Source organism: Molothrus ater, chromosome 2 (genome assembly GCF_012460135.2).
Source record: "Molothrus ater isolate BHLD 08-10-18 breed brown headed cowbird chromosome 2, BPBGC_Mater_1.1, whole genome shotgun sequence".
Classification (NCBI taxonomy): Eukaryota; Metazoa; Chordata; class Aves; order Passeriformes; family Icteridae; genus Molothrus; species Molothrus ater.
Window position 1 is genome coordinate 82,569,440 of NC_050479.2, and position 24,581 is coordinate 82,594,020.

Consider the following 24,581-nt stretch of genomic DNA (forward strand, 5'->3'; position numbering starts at 1 on the left):
CACCATGCACTGGAGTCATGCTGTAACTCAAAACACTAGTAGAGGCTTTAGGAACCTAGTTCTGACCTTGATAATGTTCCTGCAGCTGATCCTCTTCTCTGTAAAGATGACCAGGTATGAAATCAGGACCAGACACCAGTGCCATAAACAATCTAATTGAATTTGCTATTAAATTAGTAACAAGTGGATGTCATAAAAATGTGTCTGTAATGTCATGTCTGGATGAAGCACTGGGCTGAATAACCCTGAGAGCAAATCTACTGTCCAGGACATCTCTCAGGACACAGCTTCTCCCTGTAGCAGAGCCTTCTTGTCACAATAGCTCTCCAGAGATGTGGCAATGCTCTGCCAACCAGTATAGAAAAGGAAACATAACTTTCAGTGCTTATACTAAAAGGGCAATTGCATTTGGAATCTGCAAATCCTGTTAGAAACATTGCTTCTTCCTTGCTTCCTGCAGTGCTTCTGAAAATGGTTTTGATACTGTCTAGTCTCAATCTGTTTTCAAGATGGGTTCACAAAGATACCTGTTTCCTTGTCCATAAATCTATGAAGAAATCATACATATTTTTCAAATCTAAGCTGTACTTTTACAAGAGTAGTTTCTGAAGTATTCTTAGGAAAATGGAACATTACAGACAAAGTCTGGCTGGCTGGGCAAAGATGGGAACAGCAGAAAGGACTGAAATACAGCTTTGCATCTTGAATCATCTGTAAGAGAGTGGCAAAATACTGCTTGATGGCCAATAGGCTATGCTTTCATTTTGTCATTGATCACCTATGATCATTTTCTCTCCAAATTGTCTTGCAGTCTCTGCAGAAAGGAGTAATTACTACAGTGGGTATCTGCAGCCTCTACCTGGACTCTAAAATGTCTTAAGAACATCGAGAGGAAAAAGCCTTTCTGCAGAGATAGTGCTTTTTAAAGGAAAAAGATTACAGACCTTTCCAGCTCCCAGAGTGAAATAAATATTGATACTTTCTGGAAATGGGAAGGACAGGTATTATTAGCAGCACGCTAAGGTAAGAACCATTCCAACCTGACATAACTAAAATCTAAGTGGTTAGAAATATAAGGTTATAAAAACCCCAAAGCCTTCTACGTTGGTAAGTAACTTCTTCTGCCCTAATTTTTTCCCAAAGCTTTCAGCTGCTGCCCTCTATGCCAGGACCCTTTTAAACAGCTAGAAAGAAGATGTAGGAGCAGAAATAGCAAAGTGTTTTTTTCTGTAAGCTTTCTTTTTCCTGCCTTTTCTGTAAGCAGGGGTTTGTATAGAAGGTGATATGCTGTGCTAAGCAGGTGTTTTGATAATTGCATCAGCCCAATATATTGGGTGAAGAAATGTGGTTGCCTTCATGGTCAATTAAAAAGTGTAAATAGAATCTATGGAAAGTGGGTGAATGTTTAATTATTTTAATTCCTGTTTGGCAAGGAATATCTGGCAAACTCTTCACCAGATAACTCTGACAGTCTTTGTTTATTTGCTTCATTAGTAGATAAAGCAATTAGAGTAAGGAGTTTTAAGAGAAGAATGAGCCACATATAATCAGAGTCTTCACAAGAGAGATGGAGCTGGAGACATGGCAGAATGCAGATGTACACACACACACACACATATATATATAGACACACAGAGAGATATGTTAATCTCTGAAATAATTTTTTACTCCATTTGTTCTGAACATGAGGCACATTTAGAGAGGATCAGATCGTGCTTGTCAAGACTGCTATACAAGAGAGACAGACACAGGGTAAGCAGTGCAAGACCTGCTGGGGCTGGCACGCTGAGCTGGCTCCCCTTGGACACCAGCTTCAAGTATTGACCAGCACCACACTGGCACCACTCACAGCAGAAATAGTAAAGCAGCTACATCTAAACCAGGGTTTACTCAACAGCATGTCAATGAAGCCTGGGAGGACCCGATTAGTACTTTTTTTCCTGTTAAAAGAGTGGGGTGGCAGGGAATGACAAAATTGAGTCCCTGAGGAGTTCCTTATGAGCCCCAATTCAGGTAAGCAATTCCACAGATCCTTCCAGGCTCACCATAGCATAATTACAGTAATTTCTATTTCTAATGAGAAGTAAAAGGGTCAGCAAAGACCACTGGTCCCACTTAGCCTCACCACTTGGCTTGGCTCCCTCCTCAGAGATGAACTTCCTTGCAGTGAAACTAAAGATCCTCCTCATTTGTCTTTATTGGAAGGAACTTTGAATGCAAATTTCCACTACCTTTTTCAGCAGTGTTATGTCCTGTTTCTGTTCTCAGCTTTGTTTCAACACAGCTGATTTGGAGAGCCTATTCTATAGTGGCTTTATGACTTTTCTGTACAGGATTTCAGGTAGAAAGCTCTTCAATAGGGCCAAGCATCTTCCTTCTCTCACACTGGCCACTGTGCTGTGAGCAAATGCACATATTTAGATTTCCAACTTTGACTGTATTTACACAAGCTTTATTTCAATAGGGTTTTGTCTCTATGTTCATGGTCTGAGCCACTGTCTTGTACTTTTCCAGTGGAGAGCTGCACAAACTCGCGGTGTCCTATTATAGCTGTTGACATGGAAACATCATAAGCAACTATTTGTTGGATAAGACTGCTATTTCACAGGGAACAGACACAGCTTAAATGCATGTTTTGCTGATTCACTTTCAGCCATTTTAAGCCACAGACAGTTTATCTTCACTTTCACATCCCCCTCCCCTTCACTGATGGATCATGTTCAGAGTTTCTGCTTAGAAATGAGGCTGAAACTGTGTCTATCTTGCTTATAAAAATTTCAAACATCCTATTCCCACATGGGACCAAGATCTTCAACCTCATCATCTTCTGGCTTGTATATTATTCTAGCTGGCACTTTCTACTCTCCGAAGCAGAAAGCAGGCAATACCTCTAGGGAACAGAAAAGCAAAATATATGTGCAATGAAAAGCTATTAAGGCATCTCCTAAGAAAAGGAAAAGGTGTGCTGCTTCTGTAGAGCAGACATCCTGTCAAGCACATTACCTGTTCTGGGCCATTATTTTAATAACTTATGAAACAGAACAGTATGGAAAATGGCCACAACTGTGTACTACTTATGCCTAGTGAAGTTGCTAATAGAAAAGCTGTTTCACACCAGGCATTAATAATGCTGCACTGAAGACATGATTCCCTGCCTCACCCAATTATTTAAAATACAACAAGTTTTACTGAAAATACAAAGATAAGATCACTTAGGCAAGAATGGCTTTGATATTCTGCAAGCTGCTTTATATTCTGTTTTCTGTTCTAAACTTTAGGCAGGATGTGTTATCTCAGATTTCTGGAGGATGTGCTTGTTTCACACAGGGCTCAGTCCTTCCAGGTGTTCAGTTCAGGGTACCATAGCTCGTAATTTTGAACACAAAGCAGTCAATGATTTGCAAAGTGACAATCACATAGAAATACATCTACTTTTCCCCCTTTTTGACCCAGCTGGAGAAGCACTCATTGATAAAAGGCTTGCTGGGCTGTTGGTTCATGCTGCAGCTAATGATGCATCCACATCTCTGGGAGGGATGGGCTGAACTCATTCCACACCCTGTACCCAAGAGCAGCAGATACGATAAACATGAAGATGTGAAGGAAAGAGCTGGTGTCAGATGCAGAGATGAGACTGTTTGACTGATGTGTTTACATGTTCAGTTTTCACTCTCCATTAACTGCTTAGTCTGTGTCTGTGAAATGTTATGAAGAATTGCAAACAAACATCATTTTTCCTTAACTCTTCATTAGTATCAACATTGCAAAAAAGTAGCAGATGAGTAAGAAATGCAGAAACTGTTAGGAAAAACTGTAATAGCTTATGAGGTGGCTAATAGTTTCGACTATATATCAAATATATCCATCTTCACAGTCCTAGGGTATTGGTGAGACATATTGCTGTATTTACAGCATTACATTTTAAGGTGGTTTTTTAGCACTGGATTGCCATCGAACTGTAAACCTGAAGGCTTTTGAATTGAGAGTAGTCCAAGATTAATAATCCTCACATGCATCTTTCACCTGAGAGTGGCACCAGCATTATGAGTCTTAAGACACTTCAGTTTAGGACCTGTGAAAATTTCACAGAAATAATATAAAGAAGTGTGAAATTCTCACAGTTCCCACTGACAGCGAGAGGCTACTTTAAAAAAAATCCCAACAAAACAGCTTCTCTCCAGATATTCTCTATTCTTCAATTTTCTGTTGAAATTTTTAATTTCTCATTTGCTCTGTTCTTAGCAGCAGAACGATGAACCTGGCAATTTTTGCGAATGCCTCTAAGCATATAAACAGGTTGAATTTTGTGAGAAGATATTAGATTTGCTTTTCCAAAGACAAGAGTTGTTTCATCTTCCTTTTTCATTTTACAGATAATCACAGGTTCTGCAAGCCAGATGCTTTTGCTCTAAACATGAAATTCCACTCAATAAATAAAAACTACTGGATTTACTTCCCACTGTATATAGGTGGTTCTTGTATTCCAGCATATCCCTCATCCTCCTCAATTCCTCAGTGTTTCTGATAATTAATGAAGACCTGGGTGAACAGTTACTCAGTGATACAGTTCAGCTCTTGAATGTCTCCCTAGAGAAAAGGTCTCTAAAGCATGCACAGTGACCCTCCTTGCTTTGAAAAATAAAGATTTACACTGTTTCCTTGGTTCTGAATCTGAGCAGCTCTCACTGAAGCCAGGGAGAATATTTGTGCCAGAACTATGTATAAAAGATTCTTATTTTCAGAGAAAGAACCATTAAAAAGTAGTAATTGAATACTCAGAAACTCTTAACCAGGACATGTGAAATGAGTGACATTCCAACAAGTACAGTCTGAAAAGGAACTTCAAATCCAATAAGCCATTTCATTAATTTAGGTTTTGTGTGTACCTATCTATCTGGCCATTTCCAAACTTATCCGCATTATGCCATTTATGACACACTTTCTGAATGCATGTTTCCATTCTGTGCTACAATTGGGACCATTCAATTGCCCAGGAATCTGAGGTAAGTGAAAAAATTGCACAAAAATTCCATTTTCCTCCACTTACTGTTCAGTAAAGGGAATTCTAATAGTTCTATAATGCCATTAAAGTACAGGCATGGCTATGTAAGCTATTTCCTCATTAAAACAAAAAAAATAATGTCTAGGTGCCAATCTCACTCACATTTGCTCTCCAGAAATCTGTATTTGAGTGACTTTCAGTGCTGCAAAACTGGAAAGAAACTGCAGTTTGGATGCTCCCAGATGCTGGAGTCATAAACTCATCCAGCTTGATGACCATGTACTGACTGTATGTGGATCCTCAATAGTGCTAACTAAAGTGACAAATGAATTCAGAAGGAATCCTGGGGAATAAAAATATGGGTAAAACACAGCCCAATTAAACAAGACTGTTGGTGTTTCCAACCTATGTTGCAGAAGAATGCACAGACAACAGTCAGAGGCTTGATGTTATAGCTCGTAGATCTGCAGATGAGCACACACATGTGTTTGTGAGAGAGCAAAAAGGAAAGATTTTGACTGTGCATGGGATTCAGGTCACAGAACATGAAGTGTCTCTAATATTGATGTTTACATCTCAGCTAATCACCTGAGGCTCCTTCCACTCAACTGTGAGAAAGAGACATTTTTAGGACATGATTCGCCTGAGCAATTTTAGATGGCTGCTTCTGGATGACATGAATTGTACTCTGAAAGTGCCAAGTGCACTCCACTGACTCAAGAGAGATACTAGGCAACTTGCTTAAGTGCAAATTTTTGCAATATGTATGTAGATATAGCATGTAATTAACACTAAAGTATCTATTTGGATTTTCTTTTTATATATATATACATACATCTCGCAAAAAAGTATTCTCTCTCCTCCTCGTAATGAGTATTTAATCATGGCCATTTCATACCTCTCTCTGGTTTCCTCAGTACCTCCTTCTGCAAACATCAGTGCAATTACCTCTTCAATTCATTTCTGCTTCCAGACCTACATGCTAGAGCCATACATCACCCAGTCTGACCTTACCATGTGTTCAGGTTTCACTACCATGATGTCTCCAAGAATTGCATTTCTCAGGTGGATTTCAGACTGCAGTGCAGCCAGCTGTGTAGATTCACAGGAGAATTCTGCCCATGCAGCCTTGACCTGATGTTCACTTGCCTGAAGGGGTTCACTGCCTCAAAGAAGACAGGCAGACTGAAGGTGGTTGTAACAGACATTGCATGGAACAAGCCCTGGATATCAGACTCAATCTTCACAAACTGCCTCAAAAGAATTTCAACTGTAGCTCTGAAAACTTCAAAACTGAGAATTTCTCTGATCTGTTGAAAATCAAGGTCTCACTAGTGGAAGATGTCCCTGCCCATTTCAGGGGTTTGAAAACAGATGATCTTTAAAGTGTCTTCTAACCCAAACCATCTGTGATTCTATGATATGGCAACATGCTAATCTCTAAGTTCAGGAAATTTGTGTAAAGGTGTCTAATACCTAATGGAGAATCCATTGTGCTGACAATGACAGTAAACCACCCAAAGTACCTCAGCTTTGATCTCCCTTCTGCTAAGCTGTGACGGCAAATCTCCAGGTTCTTCCTCATGGCTCAATAAGAAATGAACCACAACACACACATTTTTGACACATAATACTACATGTTTGTATGGCCCATATCTATCACAGCTATGACATGCTTAGCAATAATTCCAGTTAGAAGAAGACAAAAATGTAGTAGATTAGGAGGCACCTCTTTGCACTGTGCACATTTTTTATAAATAGTGCAACACGGACTGGAAATAAAAAGATTGATTATAAGCATCTTCATCTTGTTGGGAAGAGCCTTGGGCTCACTTCCCACTGCAGTGCTTTTCCATGCACAGTGGAGAGGCAGCTGCAGAACCACTTCTTCCTACACTGCAGCTGGATCCAGTCCTGTCCCAGCCCTGATTTCCATCCCCACCTTTACAGCCAACTGTACCATTCACTTTGTACTCATATATTTGAAAGTAGTGCAGAAGCTGAAAGAGCTGCATTTCAGTAAACTCAACCCTTCATACATGGCAATAAGGAGCCCTGATGAGGTGAAATCAGGTTTGGTCACTGACAGGACTAAACAGACTTTAAACAGAGAAGTGGCAGTGAAAGGGTTGGGGGGTGTGAAGCTTTAGAGTTATTTCTGCTGTGATACACCTCCATGGTGCCTGCTTGTGGCTTCAGACAACTGGAATTTTTAAATACAAACATTATTTCAGAAGTTGTCTGGTTTGAATAAAGCTTAAATGGTGACCGTTTATGCTAAGTGTATCTCACTACTTTTCATCTGTAAACCAAAACCAGACACTAAGACAGCAGTTTTGGGTGCCAGATACTTCCCTGAAAACCTTTTCTTTGCATGTGCAGTAGCAATTACTGGGGCATCTACTCTTATCCTCAGAAATCTAACACAAGTACTTTAAGCTCAGGAATAATCTAGTAAAACAACAGGAAAACTGCTTAAGCTATGTTTCCTCCAAAGTTTGGAAGTTAAAGTTTCAGTGACTCCAATTCACCAAACTTTTTAAAGAACTGTATTTCTCTGATGCTTAACTCTTCAAAAGGCTGTCATGTTCCACAGCCTCCGAGTTAAATAACATGATCTGGCATTTCCTAGGAGTAGCAACAGTAACCATATGTAACCTAGAAATTTAAGTACTGATAGGGACCTAGAAGGCTAAAGCAAAGCATGTATTTATATCAAGACAAAGAAATATATAATCTTACAAGAACAGATTTTAAAACCTTGAGCTAAAAAGGCAAAAAGGAAGACATGAATTTGCATAAGACCCTGCTATGCATGTATATAGCACAATGTTTAGCTGGTGATGGGTTTGTTTATTCTCCTGGTTGATCATGAGCTGATGACTGAATTCCAATGACTTAAAAGAAGATAAGAGCAGATTTTGTTTTAGCCTATCATTGCAATTAGTGAATTCAATTTAAATTCTTTCACTTTCACCACCAAATAAAGCATGAATAATAACATTTTCTATGTTTCCTATCCATTCTCCCACTTTCTGCATTTCTTTCTGTATTTCTTTTTCTCAACAGATTTAGTGACAAAGAGGTTGTGAGCTCCCAAAAGGACTAGAAGTATTTCCTACTGCTCCATCCTCCCCTGGAGACACATATTTTGCCTTTAGTGTTGTGGACTCTCTGACAACATCCCAAACAGAGATACAGGGTCTGTGATAAAAAGCAACAGGCAGTAATGAAAAAAAGAATCCAGGAAATTAATGGGAAATAATACAGGACGTGTCAGAGAGACAGGCAGAAAAAAAGAAAGAAAAAAATAATACAAATCTGAAACTCCAGAGTATGCAGAGATAAAAAATCATGTCAAAGAGCTACACAATTTCTCTGAACAAGTAATTCTTGATTTCCTTCCTGTGTTGTTTACACTCCTGAAGTGAGACTTTAATTGCTTTTAGCCGCCTACTTGTGGTCCTACATTCAACCCTTTAACTCTATATTACATTTTGTCTCACTTAACTGAATATAGCTTCTTGCACATATCTCAGTGCTTTTATAGTGGGGCCTGGATGGGGAAATCACAGACTGTAAGGTAAAGAAGAAATCCCTGCATCCAATAAACCCCACACCCATTGGCATAACTGTAGCTTTACTTTTTCTCACCCTCTTTTGTTGGCTTTCCTATGAGTAGGTAATGACACTTATTTTCAACTATTACAACCTATCTGGATCTCAATTTGTTTCTTTGTGTTGCCTAGAATATTGTGATTTGCTTCAATTAAGCTTTCTGGTTAAAAAAAAAAACATGCTTGCCATACTCAGTGAAGGACAGCAAAATCACTACATTCCAAAGAAAGGAAAACAGCAAACTTGAATCATAAACTTGGCATTACAGCTAGAGATTTACAACAACATATGGTCATTTGCCTCTAGCTCTCTTGCACATGCTGACTAAAATAATCCATTGAAACAGAAATGTCCTGAATTGTAAGAATAGAAACCAAATGCTAGATTCTAGCTTTTTACATGGGCCCTGCCTGTAAAGAGTATCCATAATGAGAAAATTTTCATCTCTGAAAACAAGTACATTTCTGAGCCCACATTTATTTTTCCTGAGTGCCTAACAAGACACAAACAACCTTTGTAATTAGTGCATGTGAATTGAGCTGACAGTGACAGGCACAAGGCTGCAGGTCCTACTGCACCACAAACACGTTTTGGTAATATGTGAGATACAGAGCCTCTCAAGCAGGCTGCTCAGACATGGACACAGCCAATTGTGTGGCTTTGAGAGAAAAAAGTAAACACTAACAAAAGTGACTGAGGCTTTTGTGGCTTTCTGCTTCAGAGGTTTGGGGCATTTGTTGGAACGACTGTGGAATAAAAGAACAGGTTTTGCATTTGTGGTTTGGGAAGTGCCATTTAGATAAGCAGCTAAGACATCAGAGGCTCCTGCAGTGAAGCACCAGGGCATGGCAGCTTAGTGAGACAGATCACAGCCAGAATTCATGAACTAGCAGAAAACCAGGCTCATCAGTGCACACGGAGCAATACTGTACAGAAGAGCTAGGCTAGTCCAGATGCAGCACAGATATCTCAGCTTGGCTCAGAGTGCAAGTTAATAAGCCTCAGTTCTCAGCAGAGCTTCCCAGACCAATGCTCATACAGGGAGGGTCAAGCTTTGCTGCAGTTCAAACTGCAGTGAGGTGTTCAGGATCCTGGTGTTAGCCCTTTATGTGTACACCTCAATTAACCTACAGTTGCTGGCTTGGGCTTCTCACACCATTACTCCCTACATTTTGGGTTCCTGGCTTATCTCAAGAAAGGAAGCTTGGATCTATCCATCCTTACACATATAATTGCAGCTTTTCATAAAATGCAAATTCAGGGAGCTGACCAAAGCTCTTGACAACAAAGTCACTCTGGTCTGGAAAAAAACCTGCTTCAGGTCAGAGAAAGTTAGAGATGCCTTGAAAACTTCAACACTTCTAATCTGACCTTACCCAAGAGCAACATCACTGGTAAGAGTGATCCATCTCCCTTCAGTCATTGCTCTTTCTGACAGCAGTACCAATTAGTGCTTCATGTGGTTGTTGCCCATTAGAACAAGACCCTTCATGCTAACATTAAAGTTTTCCCTTCCTTCTCTGCTACCTTACTCCTTCATGCTGAGAGCATAATGACAAAATGTAGAATTTAACCTTAATTGGATCTCTGCAATGTTATCACCTGAATTAGCTCCCCTGTGAATAATTATCACTGCCTAGAGGCTGACAAATTGCTTCCCTCTACTTCATGATTGTCAGGAATTTCAAATTATATGCTGAGCATGGGGAGGATAGAGGGGACAAAGGGGAGAATGAAAATGAAAGCCTAGAGAAGCATAATTATTAAGATTATTAAAATACTTGACAGATTGTCACAGTCTCCATGAGTCCCAAAAGGGGAGAGGGACAGCGAGAATTTTGCTGGGGCAATTGGGCAACACCCAGTCTGGCAAGAGACTCGTATACAGGCAAGGTGAAACTACAACCACTGCTCCCAATAAGTGACAAAGGTAATTCCTTTGTTATTCACCACCCCATTTAAGCATGGATAGCAGCTTGTTTACCATCTCATCTGCACATTTGGTCTTGCTACAGAGATGGCAAATTTTTTGCAGCATAGACTGATAGAAGGGTAAGTGTATGCGAGGGGATAGTAGCAGATTGCCATGCATTTAGAGTAGCATACAAGAGTTTGTGTTTTGCAAGGAAAAGGTTTTGGCAAAAAGCTGCTCTTCCTGAGAACACTCATTCCACATCTGGGCAAGACCTCACACAGAAACACATTCTGTCATTACTCCACAGTATCCATCTCAGATATTGACAGAGCTAAGAAATGTACATCACATAAACCCAAATCACTATAAAAGTGTAATGCTCTTTGCACATTACTTGAAATGGTCAAATAGGGCAAATAGGGTTTTTATCCAATTTTCTCATTAATGATGCTGTGCTTGTAAGATGGATGTATTTCTCAATTTTTTTCAAAGCAGTTCCTCAGACTTTCCCACCATGCCAAACCAACAACACACGTCAGACACAGGCAAGGTAGCTGCTGACATATTCCCAGAGAAGGCTCTTCCTGCTTACCTGACATACAGTGACCTCTTCTGATTAGTCCTCAGGGAGCCAGACCCAGAACTCATGCTGTGATTCATCATCTGCTCACGCAGGTCATGGATTTTTGCCTCAAATCGAGCGTACTCTAAGGAGATAAGAAAACCCAAGAGAACAAGGATATTTTAGTTTTCTTGACCTATATAATCATTAGGGCTGCTAAATGCAAATTAACATTAAATTAATGAGTGTCAGGCATGTCTTAAAAATGGAGGTCTAATAGAACCTTGAATTAGTGTACTATCTTAGGTAAATATATGCCCTTTTTATTGTGGTACCTGAACATTTCAACACTGGCTAGGTGAGGAATCATATTCCCAGACCCACGGTCCTGCAGTTTCAGGAAAGGAAGGAGGTTTAAGGTGTGTTAACAAATATCTTCTAGTCTGTGGAAAGGATGCTGAAAGCAGTTTTCCATTGTATCTTTCCTCCTTCCAAACAATGTGATACCTTGGTAGGGTCAGTGGGACTGAAGTTATTAATGAGTGAAACAATTATTGTAAAATCCCATCAAAACGAAGGAGATATTTCTATGTCCAATTATCCCCAAAGCAGCTGGAAAATCATTGCATGAGCAATCAGCCATCTTTTTTACAGAGCTCACTGAGGCTTGGGCTCTGTTTCTTTTAAATAGGTGGATCCATTATGTCATTCTTAGGGTGGGTGACCCCAGAAATGCCAAACCTAAGCTGCATAACAATGGCACAGAACTGCTCCCCCCACACCTTGTTCACCTCCATAGTTCTACTGGTGACTCTGCAAAATGTTGTGACTTGCTGCCCAGCAACATGGGATCAGCTGGAGCTGTATCATTTGGTGAGACTCCTCTCTGACAGGACACAGCCTCATCAATGGTCCCTCCAGCTGCCATGCTTCCCTTGCTCATTGTGTGACTCAATGGACTGAGCTTTGGTTTGCAAGAAGAAAGGTTGAGGTTTTGGAGACAAGCTCTAATTCCTTGAAAATGAGAACCTCCAGCAGCCCAGAGCCATAATTCAATCTAAACCCAGGAGATCTCCTGATGTGAGCTATAAGACTAAGCTGAGGGGGTGTACAAAATACATTTCAGTGAGGCAGTGACACTTTAAAGAGTAAGATATTACAGACTGATGCCAGCAGAGAGAAGATGATGTTCCCTGCACCTCAATGTTTTATTTCACTGATGCCTTCAAAAGAAGGGTGCCATTCCCCACAGCAGGGCTAAAGCGGAACTGAAACCAGCACACAAGGTTTCCTGCCTCAAAGGATGGAGGTACATTCCACCAGATCCCACCACCTTCCAGCTTAAGCAAATAAATCTTTACAGTGCATTTATAACCCATTGCTCTGCATCTTGTTTGTTGCTGTCTGAGCTACCTGAAAATGCTGTAAGACAGCAACATTCACATTTTTCTCCTAGAACTCAGCACTATTTTTGTTTGATCATTTGCTGTTCCCACTGGATCAGTTCCCAGAATGTCTAGATGCTTTGCAACAACTAATTCATTTTATTCCGTACACTCTACATTTTCATTGGATAATAACACCTGACCTTTCCAAGATCCCACATTTTGCACAGGTGGCTTAGCAGAATGGTTTGATTTGGGGTTTTGTGTTTGGGTTTTTCCCCTCCTTCTCTGTTGACCCATTTTGCCTGCCTTTCCACTGAGCTTCCTTGGCATTACCTACTCAGTCTGTGGAGTGACAGTGGCTACTTTTCTCGTCAGTTGGGAACCACTGCTGTGCTATAAGACTCTTCAGTCTTCCCACATACCTATGACTTCACCGACTGCAACTGAAATTCTGTGTGTCAGGAGAAGAGAAACTCCTACATGCAGACTGTATTTTAGATTTATTCTGTAGCTTGTTTCTTGCTCATTGCTTTCACCTAGAGTACATCTTTAAAATTCTGAGAGATTTAAAAGCACAAATTCTCAGTGGAACTAAGGCTCCTACAAACTCATGTTGTTTTTTTTGGAGTGGAGTTTAGTTTTGAAGTGTTTATCCCAGTGTAGGATTTAAGTTTGCTCTATGTGAGTCATATTTGTTCTGATCTGCTGCTTTAGAATTTATTTAGTAAATAATCATCTTCTGAGCAAAGCTTTGTTTAGCTTATATTTCATTAAAACCAATCTAACATTTCTTCTTGGCAAATAGGAAAGGGGATCTTAAGGACCAAGCCTTGCATTTCTCTTCCTCATACAGTATCAGTCCTACACAAATAGAGTATTACAATTCTAAGGCTTGTTACCAGCTCTCTTTCATTTATGGTGGATACACTGAAGAAGACAGTAAACATATAGTGTAATTCAGCTTCTTTAATGTTTTACATCTGGGCAGCACCAAGGATATGAATGATCTACAGCAGAGTAACTTTCCCTTTAATAAGCATCCCCATCGCAGGCTGACTCTGTATGTAAGGTGTGGGAGTAACTCCCAGATTTAGACATCAATCTGGAGAGTGAGAAGAGAGGACTGAAATTCTGATTTTCTCTAGCACAGCATCCAGCTAACTTGAACATCAGATACTCAAATGACTACAGCTTGGTCAGGTGATGATATTGCTTGTGTTCTGACTTTACAGCACACTTGTAATTTAACCAATTTTAACTGCTTATAAACTTATTCTGAGTTCAAGAATATCTCTCTGGGAGACCTCTTGAAACCACAAGACATATTAAAAATTGTCTAATAAGTGGGATGGAAACTCAAGTTTTGAGGTCCTCCTCCCTGCTTGATACCAAAAATTACTGAAGTACTAATGATATTCTGTTACTTTGTTTCTTGAGATGTTTTTAGCTATGGATTTAAATACATTGATAATTTGAAAAAAAACAATTTATGGGACTATATTTTCCTACTGTACCTTCTTCACATTTTTTGTAAAAAATACTAAAATATACCCTTGTCCCTTCTTCTTGCCAAATGCCTGGGCCAAAAATTGCACGACCATCAATGCAGGCAGTCTTTAACTCAGCTCAGATCAGTTTCTTTCATCTCAGTCCTCCTAGTTCTCCTACTGATTCCTAGATACTACAGTGACAGATGCATTTGAAATGTGAACAGAAAAAGAAACAGTGATGCTGTGCCATCAGAACTGCTGTGATAGTTCTGCCTACTGGGAAAGAGTCCTTTTTTCTTAACACTTCTTTGTACTTGGGTCATTCCAGGAGACCTGTCTCCTAATAGCTTTGCATTTGTTAGGTGTGAAAAAGGACAGTGCTAAAGTCCAGAAAAACACTTCATGCTTCCTTCAAATTCAGCACTGAATCTAAATAACACACTTTTCAAGGCTCCTACACAATTAAAAGGACAGTGAGGTTGTGACATACTAACAAAATATACAGTCAAAGCCCATTCATTAACTTCATGCTCTTTGAAGAAAGGGAGAACAAAGAACATGTTGCTACTGGAATGCTTCATTAGCAAAACTTCTCAAATTTACTACTCTCCATCTGCAAAGTTCCTACCTGTTGCCTGATTTAACAACTGTGGTAGCTTAAGAAACTGATAAAGGCAAATAAATAGACTGAATAAATGGACAGGGAGCTGGTGATTTCCCTTCCATCTTTTCCATTCCAATACCCTGCCAAGTGCTATATCTGGGACTCATATGTATTCTGACCTTCAAATATTGATGCAATCCTTTCCTTTCCAAAGCACTTGGACATGTTGCAAGGTCTGGATAGATCTTTGGGAGTAGACTTCAAACACCTTGAAGCCTCTCCTTAGCTCGCATACTGAGAAATCAAAGCAAGGCAAATGGCCAGCCCTGTTAAAAAAACATCTAAAACCTCAAATCCAAAGACTGACATACTTCATGTTTAGCTGGCCAAGATCAAAATCTTGACTAATCTACAAAAATATTGACTAATTCACTTTGCTATCTCAGGAGAAGCAGATACCAGTTTTTACTGCTGAAGTGATTTAGATGCCCAAAATTCTGCCAATTAATCTACCCACTGTGCAAGTCGGGTCTTACACGGTGAGAAGGAATTATGTTAACACACAGACACCCCTCCCTTGTGAGCTTTCTACTGGCTCTCTTTGGTGGTCCATGGTCAGACTTGGTATGTGAACTTTTGAGTCTGATTACTTAACACATAAGTCTGTCCATGTATAATGAGTCTTTCCAATATCATGAGTTTGTGAGATTTGTGATGGATGCAAAGACAATAAGGACAGTTTGGGATGAGTTTTGCACTGGTGTCCTTTCATATACATGGAGCTAGAACTTCTCCTATTAATATAAGCAGTATATTGAAATTCTAGTTTAAAAATTTTTAAAATGAGTTCATAAACAGCCTAAAAGACTGAGGATACAAAAAATACTTGAGAACACAAGACAGCTCCTGGAAGTCTTAGTTGCTTTTGGGAGACAAAAGAGAAAATTCAAGGAAGTAAACATCAAAATCAATTAATTTCTGAATATTAAAATAGCAAAGATGGAGATATTATATCTAATGGCTTGATGCTACTTTTTGGTCATAAAAATAAAGACTAGCTATGTGAAATGAATAAATGTTCTGCAGCTTTTCTATAAGAAAAAGTTGGAGTATTTCACAAAGCTACACCACTGTTATTTTTCACTTTTATGTTTATAACAGCGATTGTAGTATAGATTGAATTTAGAGAACATGATAACAAAAACCCCTCATCCTACAAGTAAAGCAAAGTTAAGAAACTGAAATGCTGACATATGATACAATAGTGAAAATAACAGTTCAGCAGCCCAGTCCATGTCTTTATCACTTGAACACTTTTAGTGCTGGCCCCTTTGGAGAGATAGCAATTCTTTCTGCCAGCAGGTAGCAGAGTTTGCTTTTCTGTTTAAGTCAGGATAATCACTGTTTGCTTCTAGATGATAAGAGGTTTACTAAAAAGTAGAAATTCAAAAATGGAAGGTAAAACTTGCATTGTCCAATTTTAACAGACTACACAGTTAAAAAAAACCCCACCAAACCACAAAACACAAGCAAAGCACGAAGGCATTAATTAGAGACCTCAAAAAAGGTATGTTGCATAGCTCTAGAAACTATACTGAAGGAACAGCTGCCAGACCAGTTTCTCTATCAATATCAATTGAGCATAATTTCAGTGGATTAAGGCCAGCTTCTGTTCTGCTTATGGGAACACAAACTGTATGGTGTCATGGACTTCTTGCCTTGGACATCTGAGACAGCAATGTGCATAACACTATGATTATGATACTATTATATATGCTATTTATGTAAGTATTTTTTTTCCTTTGTCTCCTCTTAGTAAGTGTCCTGGCTTAATTGTGTAAGATTTAAAATAACAGATTTTTTCCTAAAGTGAGTGTTCTTCCATTTCTGCCCTTTGCCCACAGTGTTGCCCAGTCAGCACTGGTTTTGTATTTGGAGGTGAGAGGAAGATGAGCAGACCAGCATCAAGAATTCCAGGTATTGGGTCTGGTTCTGCTTTTCCAGAGTGAAGCTGTGTGGGACAGAAGGAGTAACTCTCCTCATACAATGACAGCTACGGCAGAGACATGGCCGCTAGATTAACATGGTGCCTGCCAAAGGCCCAGCATCCCACAGCCCTGGAAGCCCTTGAAACTACTGTAACACACATGGAAAGTGAAAGTGTGTGCAAAAGGCATGAGCTGATATTGTATGTCTTCTCTTTGGATTTTTTTTTTAATATTTGAGTCAATTTTTTGGCTGAAAATAACCTTTTTAGATGATTAGGGGTTAAATTCTACAGCTGCCTGATGTTGCAAACATTCACACAGCAGGTTAATGATAGTGAAAAATCATTGTGGTAAACGGTGGTAAATTTGTAAGAAAAACAAACAAACAAACAAAAAAGCAGTACAGTTCACTGTACCTTTGGTTCTTTTATCTGCCTCTGCCATGTCTGATGTGGTACAGAGCTATGTCCCTGGCAGTATCCAAGTCTGGTTTTGGATTTTATATTTTAATGTCAATGCTATGCTTTTAATAAGTAAAAAAAAAAACAGTTAGATCTACTATCAGCTAAATTCATGACTCAACAGGAAAAAAACTGCACACAATTTTGATGCAGCACTGGCCTTATCGACTGGAGAAAGTGCTGCTCAAAAAGCCTTGCTCCATTCATGGTGCACTGCACAACAGAACAAGTGATGCTGCTAGTTCTTATCAGTCATACAGTTCCCTTGAGTTCTCTCAAAGGAAATGAAAAACACAGATTTCAATACTGGGGAAGGGAAGACAAATTTACATTTTATGAGATTTTATTACTTTGACTATATCTACCCGTTTTTATTGAAACATTTTCCATACTCTTTTCAGGAACCTTTCAAAATTAATGAAATGGGGATTTTTACTGATTTTACTGATTGCTTTTCCCTTTAAAACTTCAGCACAGTAGAGCTATTAATGTCTTTATCCTTTGATATTGGTTGGCTGTCTTCCTTTACCAATATACAGGTATTTACATTTCAGCCTATCTTCTAATTAAAAGTTCACCCTATAGATTTGATCTGCAGCTGGATTAATTGCCTTAATATCACCACTGAATTTATTTTCTTTTACTTTATTACTGAATATAACTCTTTCTCCATGTGTTGCACCATTAGATACAGCCCTCATTTTGTGTTACTTGTAAATAGAAGTACCCCAAAAAATACATCTTCCTTCCATGATACCTTTGGGTGACTAATAACGTATTCTGCTTCTAGTCACAGGGAATACAATTCCAAGCCAAAGAGGTCTCTACAAGTTTTAGATTCAAAGTCTATCTTTCTCCTAATAAAAGAGATGCACTAAAATAAATTAAGCTATTAGCAAGCAAGAAGGACTATGTATCCTACTGAGATGTTATTCTACCTGCTCCCTTAAAGCCTATCCTTGGTTCAGGAAGTGTCATCTTGGACCTTCGCAGATGGAAACTTCTGCAACTTCTTCCAGCCACTGAAGAAAACTCCAAACAATTCAACACCTTTTGAAAATAACCCCTCACAAGACTTTGAGGAGCCTTATCCTGCACTGGATTTTACTGCATTCTCAAAAAATTACCTCCCTTATTTTGACAGATGTACCCTGAACTAAATAGGACTATCGTGGCACTTTTTCAAGTTCCCTGAGGCCCAGACTGAGCTAACATTTTGGATAACATGTGTACACATGTCCAAGAAGGAGCAAGGCATGTGCTTGCAGAATTGCACATGGTCTGCCTTGGCAGCACAGCGTGAAATCTTGGAAAAGTTGGACATATCTCCTCAGCCCTGGCATCCAACTTGCACAGCCATGCTCACCCAGAAGAGCAGCTTCTGTCTCATTAACCTTGATAGCTCTGTAGGAATTACTGTTTTGTACAGTGCAGACACATTTCAAGATATCTTTGGCGTTTTAGGCACAAAGTGACTCTGTCGAAGGTGGAGAAAAAAATAAAAAAAAAAAAAAAAAGCACTTCCCTGCCTCAGAATCCTCTTTCTTCAACATATATTTATGTGAGATGTTGCAAAGGAACAAAATCTACTTGCTATTAATAGCTGAGCTAATTCATTTAGCTATTTTGTCACTTCAGGCTAGTGGTGGAAGACCATATTTTCAGACATTTATTCAATTTCCACAATTCCCCATCCAAAACCATTGCCCTGGGACATTTGCGACTCATTATTTTTGCTTCATTTTGTTCTTGCTTCTGCTTTTTACCAAGTGTAGTTCCATTTCTTGGGAGCTGAGCATATTGCACTGATGTCTTAAGCTTAGCTTGCTTAAGACATGAGCTGGCACAAAGAAACAACACAGAGTTGACCAATTCTGGAGTTTCCTAGGCCTGGCAATACTGGGAAGGCAGCCTGATAGTCTCAGCTAACCCTGTAACTATGTTGGGTACATATTCCTCTTTTCCAGACTTGTAAATGATGGCGAATGATTCCTACCTGCCTTCAGCTGTTTATAAATTTCCTCCTGAGTGTCCCACCTGTCAGCTACAGGGTTCATGTGAGTGTTGCCAAATCCCTTTCAATAAAAATGGATGGGGTTAGCCTGTGTACTCTATTTACACTAACCTGGCTGAGTGTGACTGATCCAAAATGGAAAGCACTCTGACACAAATATATGGATACAGAGCTGGGAGCACACTGGTGCAGATGGCATCTGCCCCAACACTGTTGCATGCAGAAGATGCCACCTTGTACGACAAGAAAAAGGGTACAACCCTACTTCATCATTTCCAGAAACAACAGCAACTTAATGCAACTAAGGAGGCACAGGATCCATCTAGGAATTACCTGTTAAACTTTTTGAAATAAAACTGAAAATGTGGACCAGTCTGACCTGTCCGATGTTCAGACAAAAAATGAAAACAAGGAGACATTCCTTAATCAGGGCTCAAAATTCCCAAGTGAACTATGAAAACTTACACAAAACTTCCACAGCTAAGACATTATATCCTAGTTTTGTACTTATACTGCATGAAATTCTGATATACTCAAAGTGGAAAGAGCTAAAAAAGAGGTTCCAAGAAGAGACTTGATGGAAAAAAAAATCCTTATTGAAAATAGAGTGATCTGGAAGTTAATTTTTGATCTGGAAGTTGATTTTATTAATTCCATAAATCAGCACGAAAGTTGTAGCTTACAGTAAAAAAAACCCACCCACAAATCATTTGAAATCATCATAAGCCAAAGCAGAAAATTAAACAGTAGCAAGAATACCAATAGTACCAAAGATAATTATTCACAGAACAGGACAGCCTTACAGACTACCAAAAATACAGAGATTAGAAAGACCATCAGTAACAAACAGAATCTTGGCTAAAGTGTTCTGAAAATAAACATGGATATACTTTAGGCTGAACTGTTTTGCATTTATGATTAATATAATTTCCTAACATTGGAAATGCCATTAATAAATGATTCACTCCCTTATTTCAATATCTGCCAGGTAAAAAAACCCCCTCCCCCTGTAACTGCCGCTTTCCTACACTTAGCTGTGCTGCTCTTTCAGGCAAGGATATATTCAGCCGTCTCCTAAGGTTGTCTGGACCACTCTATTGAATTAGAAAGAAGGATTCAGCAAAGACCGGAAACAAAACTATCTGTTTTTACCATTAAAAAACCCCTAAACCCTTAAAACAATCCCAAATAACTAAAGAAAAAAGAAAGAAGAAAATGGAGAAAAACATTCCCCCACTTGTGTATTGATCTTTTCTAAGAGGCAATATTGAGAGCAGCTGCAGAATCGTATTAGTTTGCTAGTGCTTCCTGATTAAAGGGGAATTACTGTTTCTCATACAAACAGGTAATAGGGAATGGTTCAGCACATTACAAGCTTGAATGAATTTAAACAAGACAAATACATATATTACCTCAGGGTAAGTCATGCTTCCTGCATCCCTCTTAGCTTATTACAGCTAATATTTTGAGTCCTCTGCAGTATGTTGTGCATTAGTCCACTAATAAGAAATGGAGGGTATAGCTATGGCCTGGGTGCTCAGAAATGGTGTTTAACTTGAGCATCAGATTATGCAAAATTGGACTAATGTCTGAAAAAGCACTTTAATACCAGTAAATGCCTTGCAATTACTGCTGATATCACTGATGTCATCATTCACAGAACCACCAAACCCCACCATTATGGCACAAAACAGCTGGAAAAGGTTTCCTTTATCAAGTACAAATCCTGCTTTTACAGAAAAACAAACCCTAAAATACTGTGCACAAACTGTTCAAATACTGTCCTACAGTAAGTTCCATTTTGGCATTTTCCAGCTGTTGGAAGGCCACTCAGAGCACCCACTTCTCAAATAGGTAGATTCATTCTTCTAGCTGAGCACGGCTGAAGCTGACTTAATTGGCTTTTACCCCAGCACAGTTCCTCTGTGTAAATTGCTCTTTTCCGTTGTACATTGATTCTCATGGCAGATTTAGAGAGAAAACACAACTTCACCCACCCATTTCCGTTTTGCTAAATAAACAAGCCAATCTTAGTTAACAAAGAAAATGTCAGAGTCAGTCCTTCAGGAAGCAGATCCCTGCTGTGCTGGTGAGCCACGTTACAGACAAGGCTTCTAGATCAATAGAACATGGAAGTGCTGAAAACTTCCCACCTGATACCCAGGCTTCTTATATTTTTTCATGATTGTAACAAATATCTCAGAATAAGGATGGCAACCTCTAGAGCTTTTCCCAAGGACCACTGTTTGTTCTCTGCAGAAAGTAAATACTTTGTTATGTTATTTGGTTATCAGTGGCTTCCTGACAGAAAGTCAGTTTAATGCATATTTATCTATCTATCTATCTATCTATCTATCTATCTATCTATCTATCTATCTATAGCTGTTTTCTCCAAAGCTCTGTGACTTTCTGCTATACTGCTTGTAACTATTTAGGATGATCCAGGTAGGGAAAAGCAGCGGATCAAGATGATCCAAGATGATGATACTTATGATGTTTATGATTAAACAGCTTTTAGCACTAAAAATATCACATCCATACAGCTTTCAGAGACAGTTTGGACTGATCAAAACCTATAAACACTTCAGAAATTTTTTTGACAATGATGAATGATTTAAGTTTCCTATACACACTCTTTCTAGAAAGAGAGGTACTCAGATCAAATGAGAGAATCAAGTGAGATCATCTGGGAGTGTATTATGGTCTGGGATTTGTGATCAAGTTCCTAAGTGTTATCTGTGTTGGGACAATTGACTGCACCTTCTGAAGCAAATTGAGAGGATTTTGCTTAGACTGCAATGCGAAAGGGCTGTATCAAATTGCACTGCCAAGCATTTTTCAGGGACAAACAGGACTCTATTACATGGACGCCAGGCACCAGAAACTTTCAGCTGGAGCATAGGCCTGACTTCTCAGAAGTAATAGGGATGAAAAGGTTGCCAGTGAGTGAGCAGAAAGTCTTTGGGGGGGGGGGGCAAAGTCATAATTAGATCTTTTTACAGATGTTTGCTAATTTGTTATTAAAGAACTTCAGAGATGGAGATGTATCAGCCACCCCAAACAGTCTATTTTCATGGTTCACTCTTCTTTCTGCAGCTGCATTATTTCCCTAATGTCTCATCTTAAGCTTTTTTGGTGCTCTTTAAGACTGTTCATTCTAATTCACAATGAATAGAGGAAAACAATACAGCAAACTGAAATATTTAAAGACTAACACTACAGTAAAATTACAGAAAGTAATGAAAAAGAGGAATGCAGCTAAACAGGCAAGCAGGGATGTTTTGCAAAGGTAAACCTTTTGAAAAAAGTCTGCAAGTGTCAGAAATGAGACCTTAAAGAAAATTACTGTGTATGAACTGGGACAGATGAAGCTCATTACTGCCTGTGGCCTACATGCCATAAAATGAAACCTTTTTGGTGTGTCCCTGTAATTAGCACAAAAGTACTATTATTGTAATTAACTGAATCCCCTAGTACCTACTGCAATGTTCATGGCTTTAAGCAGGTTAATGTGAAAATTAATTTGTGCTAATTTACACAAGATCAGTGACACCCAAAACAATCTGGCTGCAGCAGCAATTTGTGAAATAATAATTTGTGAAATAATGTTGGCTTGCACAAGGCACTGAAGCTTCAAGAATGTCACATAAACCCATCTTAGCTTTCACTTGTGATAAAACTATTGTGATAATTTTCTATCTTCTTGGGATAAATGTATTGTGAGACTCACTTCTAAGTGGATAAGTGATGTACTAGATCTTGACATATAAATTAACAGGATAAAAGGATTTGGGCAGTTTCTTTAGCGTGATCAAGGGGCTGGCTGGTCTCAGAACAGACTTGTTCTCCAGGGTGAGTTACCTTTTCATCTCGTTTGACTTCCAGGGCAAAGCATATTGCTGCATGCACACAAGAAAGAAGATAAAATTCTTTTGTGGAGAAAACCTTTAGTCCAAGAGACTGCAGGATAATTCAGAGGGACTTGAATTCTTCTCAACTTAGTCCTGGGCAAGATAGAAAAATATTAAGAAACAACTACCTGGAGGACTGAGAGAGAACATAGTTGAAATCAAGCCAAATCGGAGAGTGGTTCAGTGTTAAGGGACAGAAGAGAGAAGATAACTTGTTTTTGTGCTTGTTGCTTTTTATTCTTCCACTAAAATAAAACATCTTGCACTGGACAGACAATTTCTGTTCCCTGTTAGCTTTAGGCTGGAGAAACACTGTCATCACCTGTCAGTGCAATAGAGAAAATTAAGCCTCACAGCTTGAACTAAACTGTCTTGTAGCTGTGACTATTGTTGCACTTTCTGGACAGTGACTGGCTATGCTAGGAGTGGCTAATTAGGGCTTTCTTGCTCTCTTTTCTGCAGTTGGTGTCAAATGAACTTTTGCACCTTGCCTTCCTTCAAAGGGATGCAGTCCCATAGGAGTGGTTGTTCTGAGCACCCAGAACCATCACCCCTTCAGCTCAAGGCTGCTGTCTTTGGTCATCCTCCTGCAGACATGTTCTGGTCATCCTCCTGCAGACACATGCCACCACGATAACGTGAGGGCAACAGTGGAAAACCTCACAATCTCAGAACATTCCTGGACCCCTTCTTGTTTTCTGGTCTCACCCACGACCTTGAGGTGGGCAGATGACAGGGCAAATCATAAAGGTCTAGTTCAGCCTGTTGGGGTTATTCTCCTAGGAACCCTAAGAAGAGGCTTACCCACAGCTCCATCCAGGGCCACCATCTTACAGAAAACTTTCTCTCCCACTGAATGCAGAAGAGCCTGGTGGACAAAATTTCCTTGCCCTTGCCAGTAACAGCAGGGTTCTGAGGCCTTTCTGTCCTGTCTGCTCAGCAGAAAAAATCAGAGCCGAGATGTTCCCTCTTTTGACCCTTTCTGCTGCACCCTTAGTATACAATGTCATAAAACTTCATTTAATGGTAATTAAATGAATTAATGGTAATACTAAATTATGTGTCTCCCCCCCACCCCATCAGTTCCTATCTGTTGGTGGGACAAGAGTTAAAGTTCAGCTCTGTTTTTAAGGACCATAACAGTGGGCTCAGTCAGCTCTGACAAGGAGATGGACACAAGTGAACAGAGGTTTCCTTCACAGCTTTCCCAGCTCTTGCATAGCAAGGAAGGCAGCAAAGCTTCAGATTTTCCAGTCCTTCCACCCCCTTTTCTGCTCCCTGGGCCCATCTATAACCTCACCAAAAGCTGAGCATCCTCTCTGCACCTACTACAACCCTCAGTACACAGGGACTGGTGAGCAACAGTTCTTCTCCACTTGCAAGCTGCGCAGCATATGTCGGTGTGCCCTTGCCTCATTCTTTGCCTGACAGAGTGGTAAATCTCCACATTTCTTTCCTTTCAGTCTTCTGCCTCACCTCTCCACCACTGCTCATAAATTACCTGTAAAACAGTTTTTAAAGCCTGCTTTCTCCTCCTTCTCTTCAGCATGACTTCTGTTTGTTTTCCCAAGCCCTCAGTGTCCTACCCCCTGCAGATCTGGCAGGATCATGAACTGTTTAAGAATCAT

General features: G+C 39.5%; 1 protein-coding gene across 31 annotated transcripts in view; it reads right to left on the reverse strand.

The window, feature by feature from the left end:
* Positions 1-24,581, reverse strand: part of DLG2 (discs large MAGUK scaffold protein 2) — a 984,854-nt gene that overhangs the window by 78,734 nt on the left and 881,539 nt on the right. For all 31 annotated transcript variants that reach the window (XM_036384308.2, XM_036384333.2, XM_036384316.2 and 28 more), the window contains one exon: positions 11,128-11,242. In XM_036384308.2, coding sequence (XP_036240201.1) covers positions 11,128-11,242 — 115 coding nt within the window. The remainder of the gene's footprint in view (positions 1-11,127; positions 11,243-24,581) is intronic.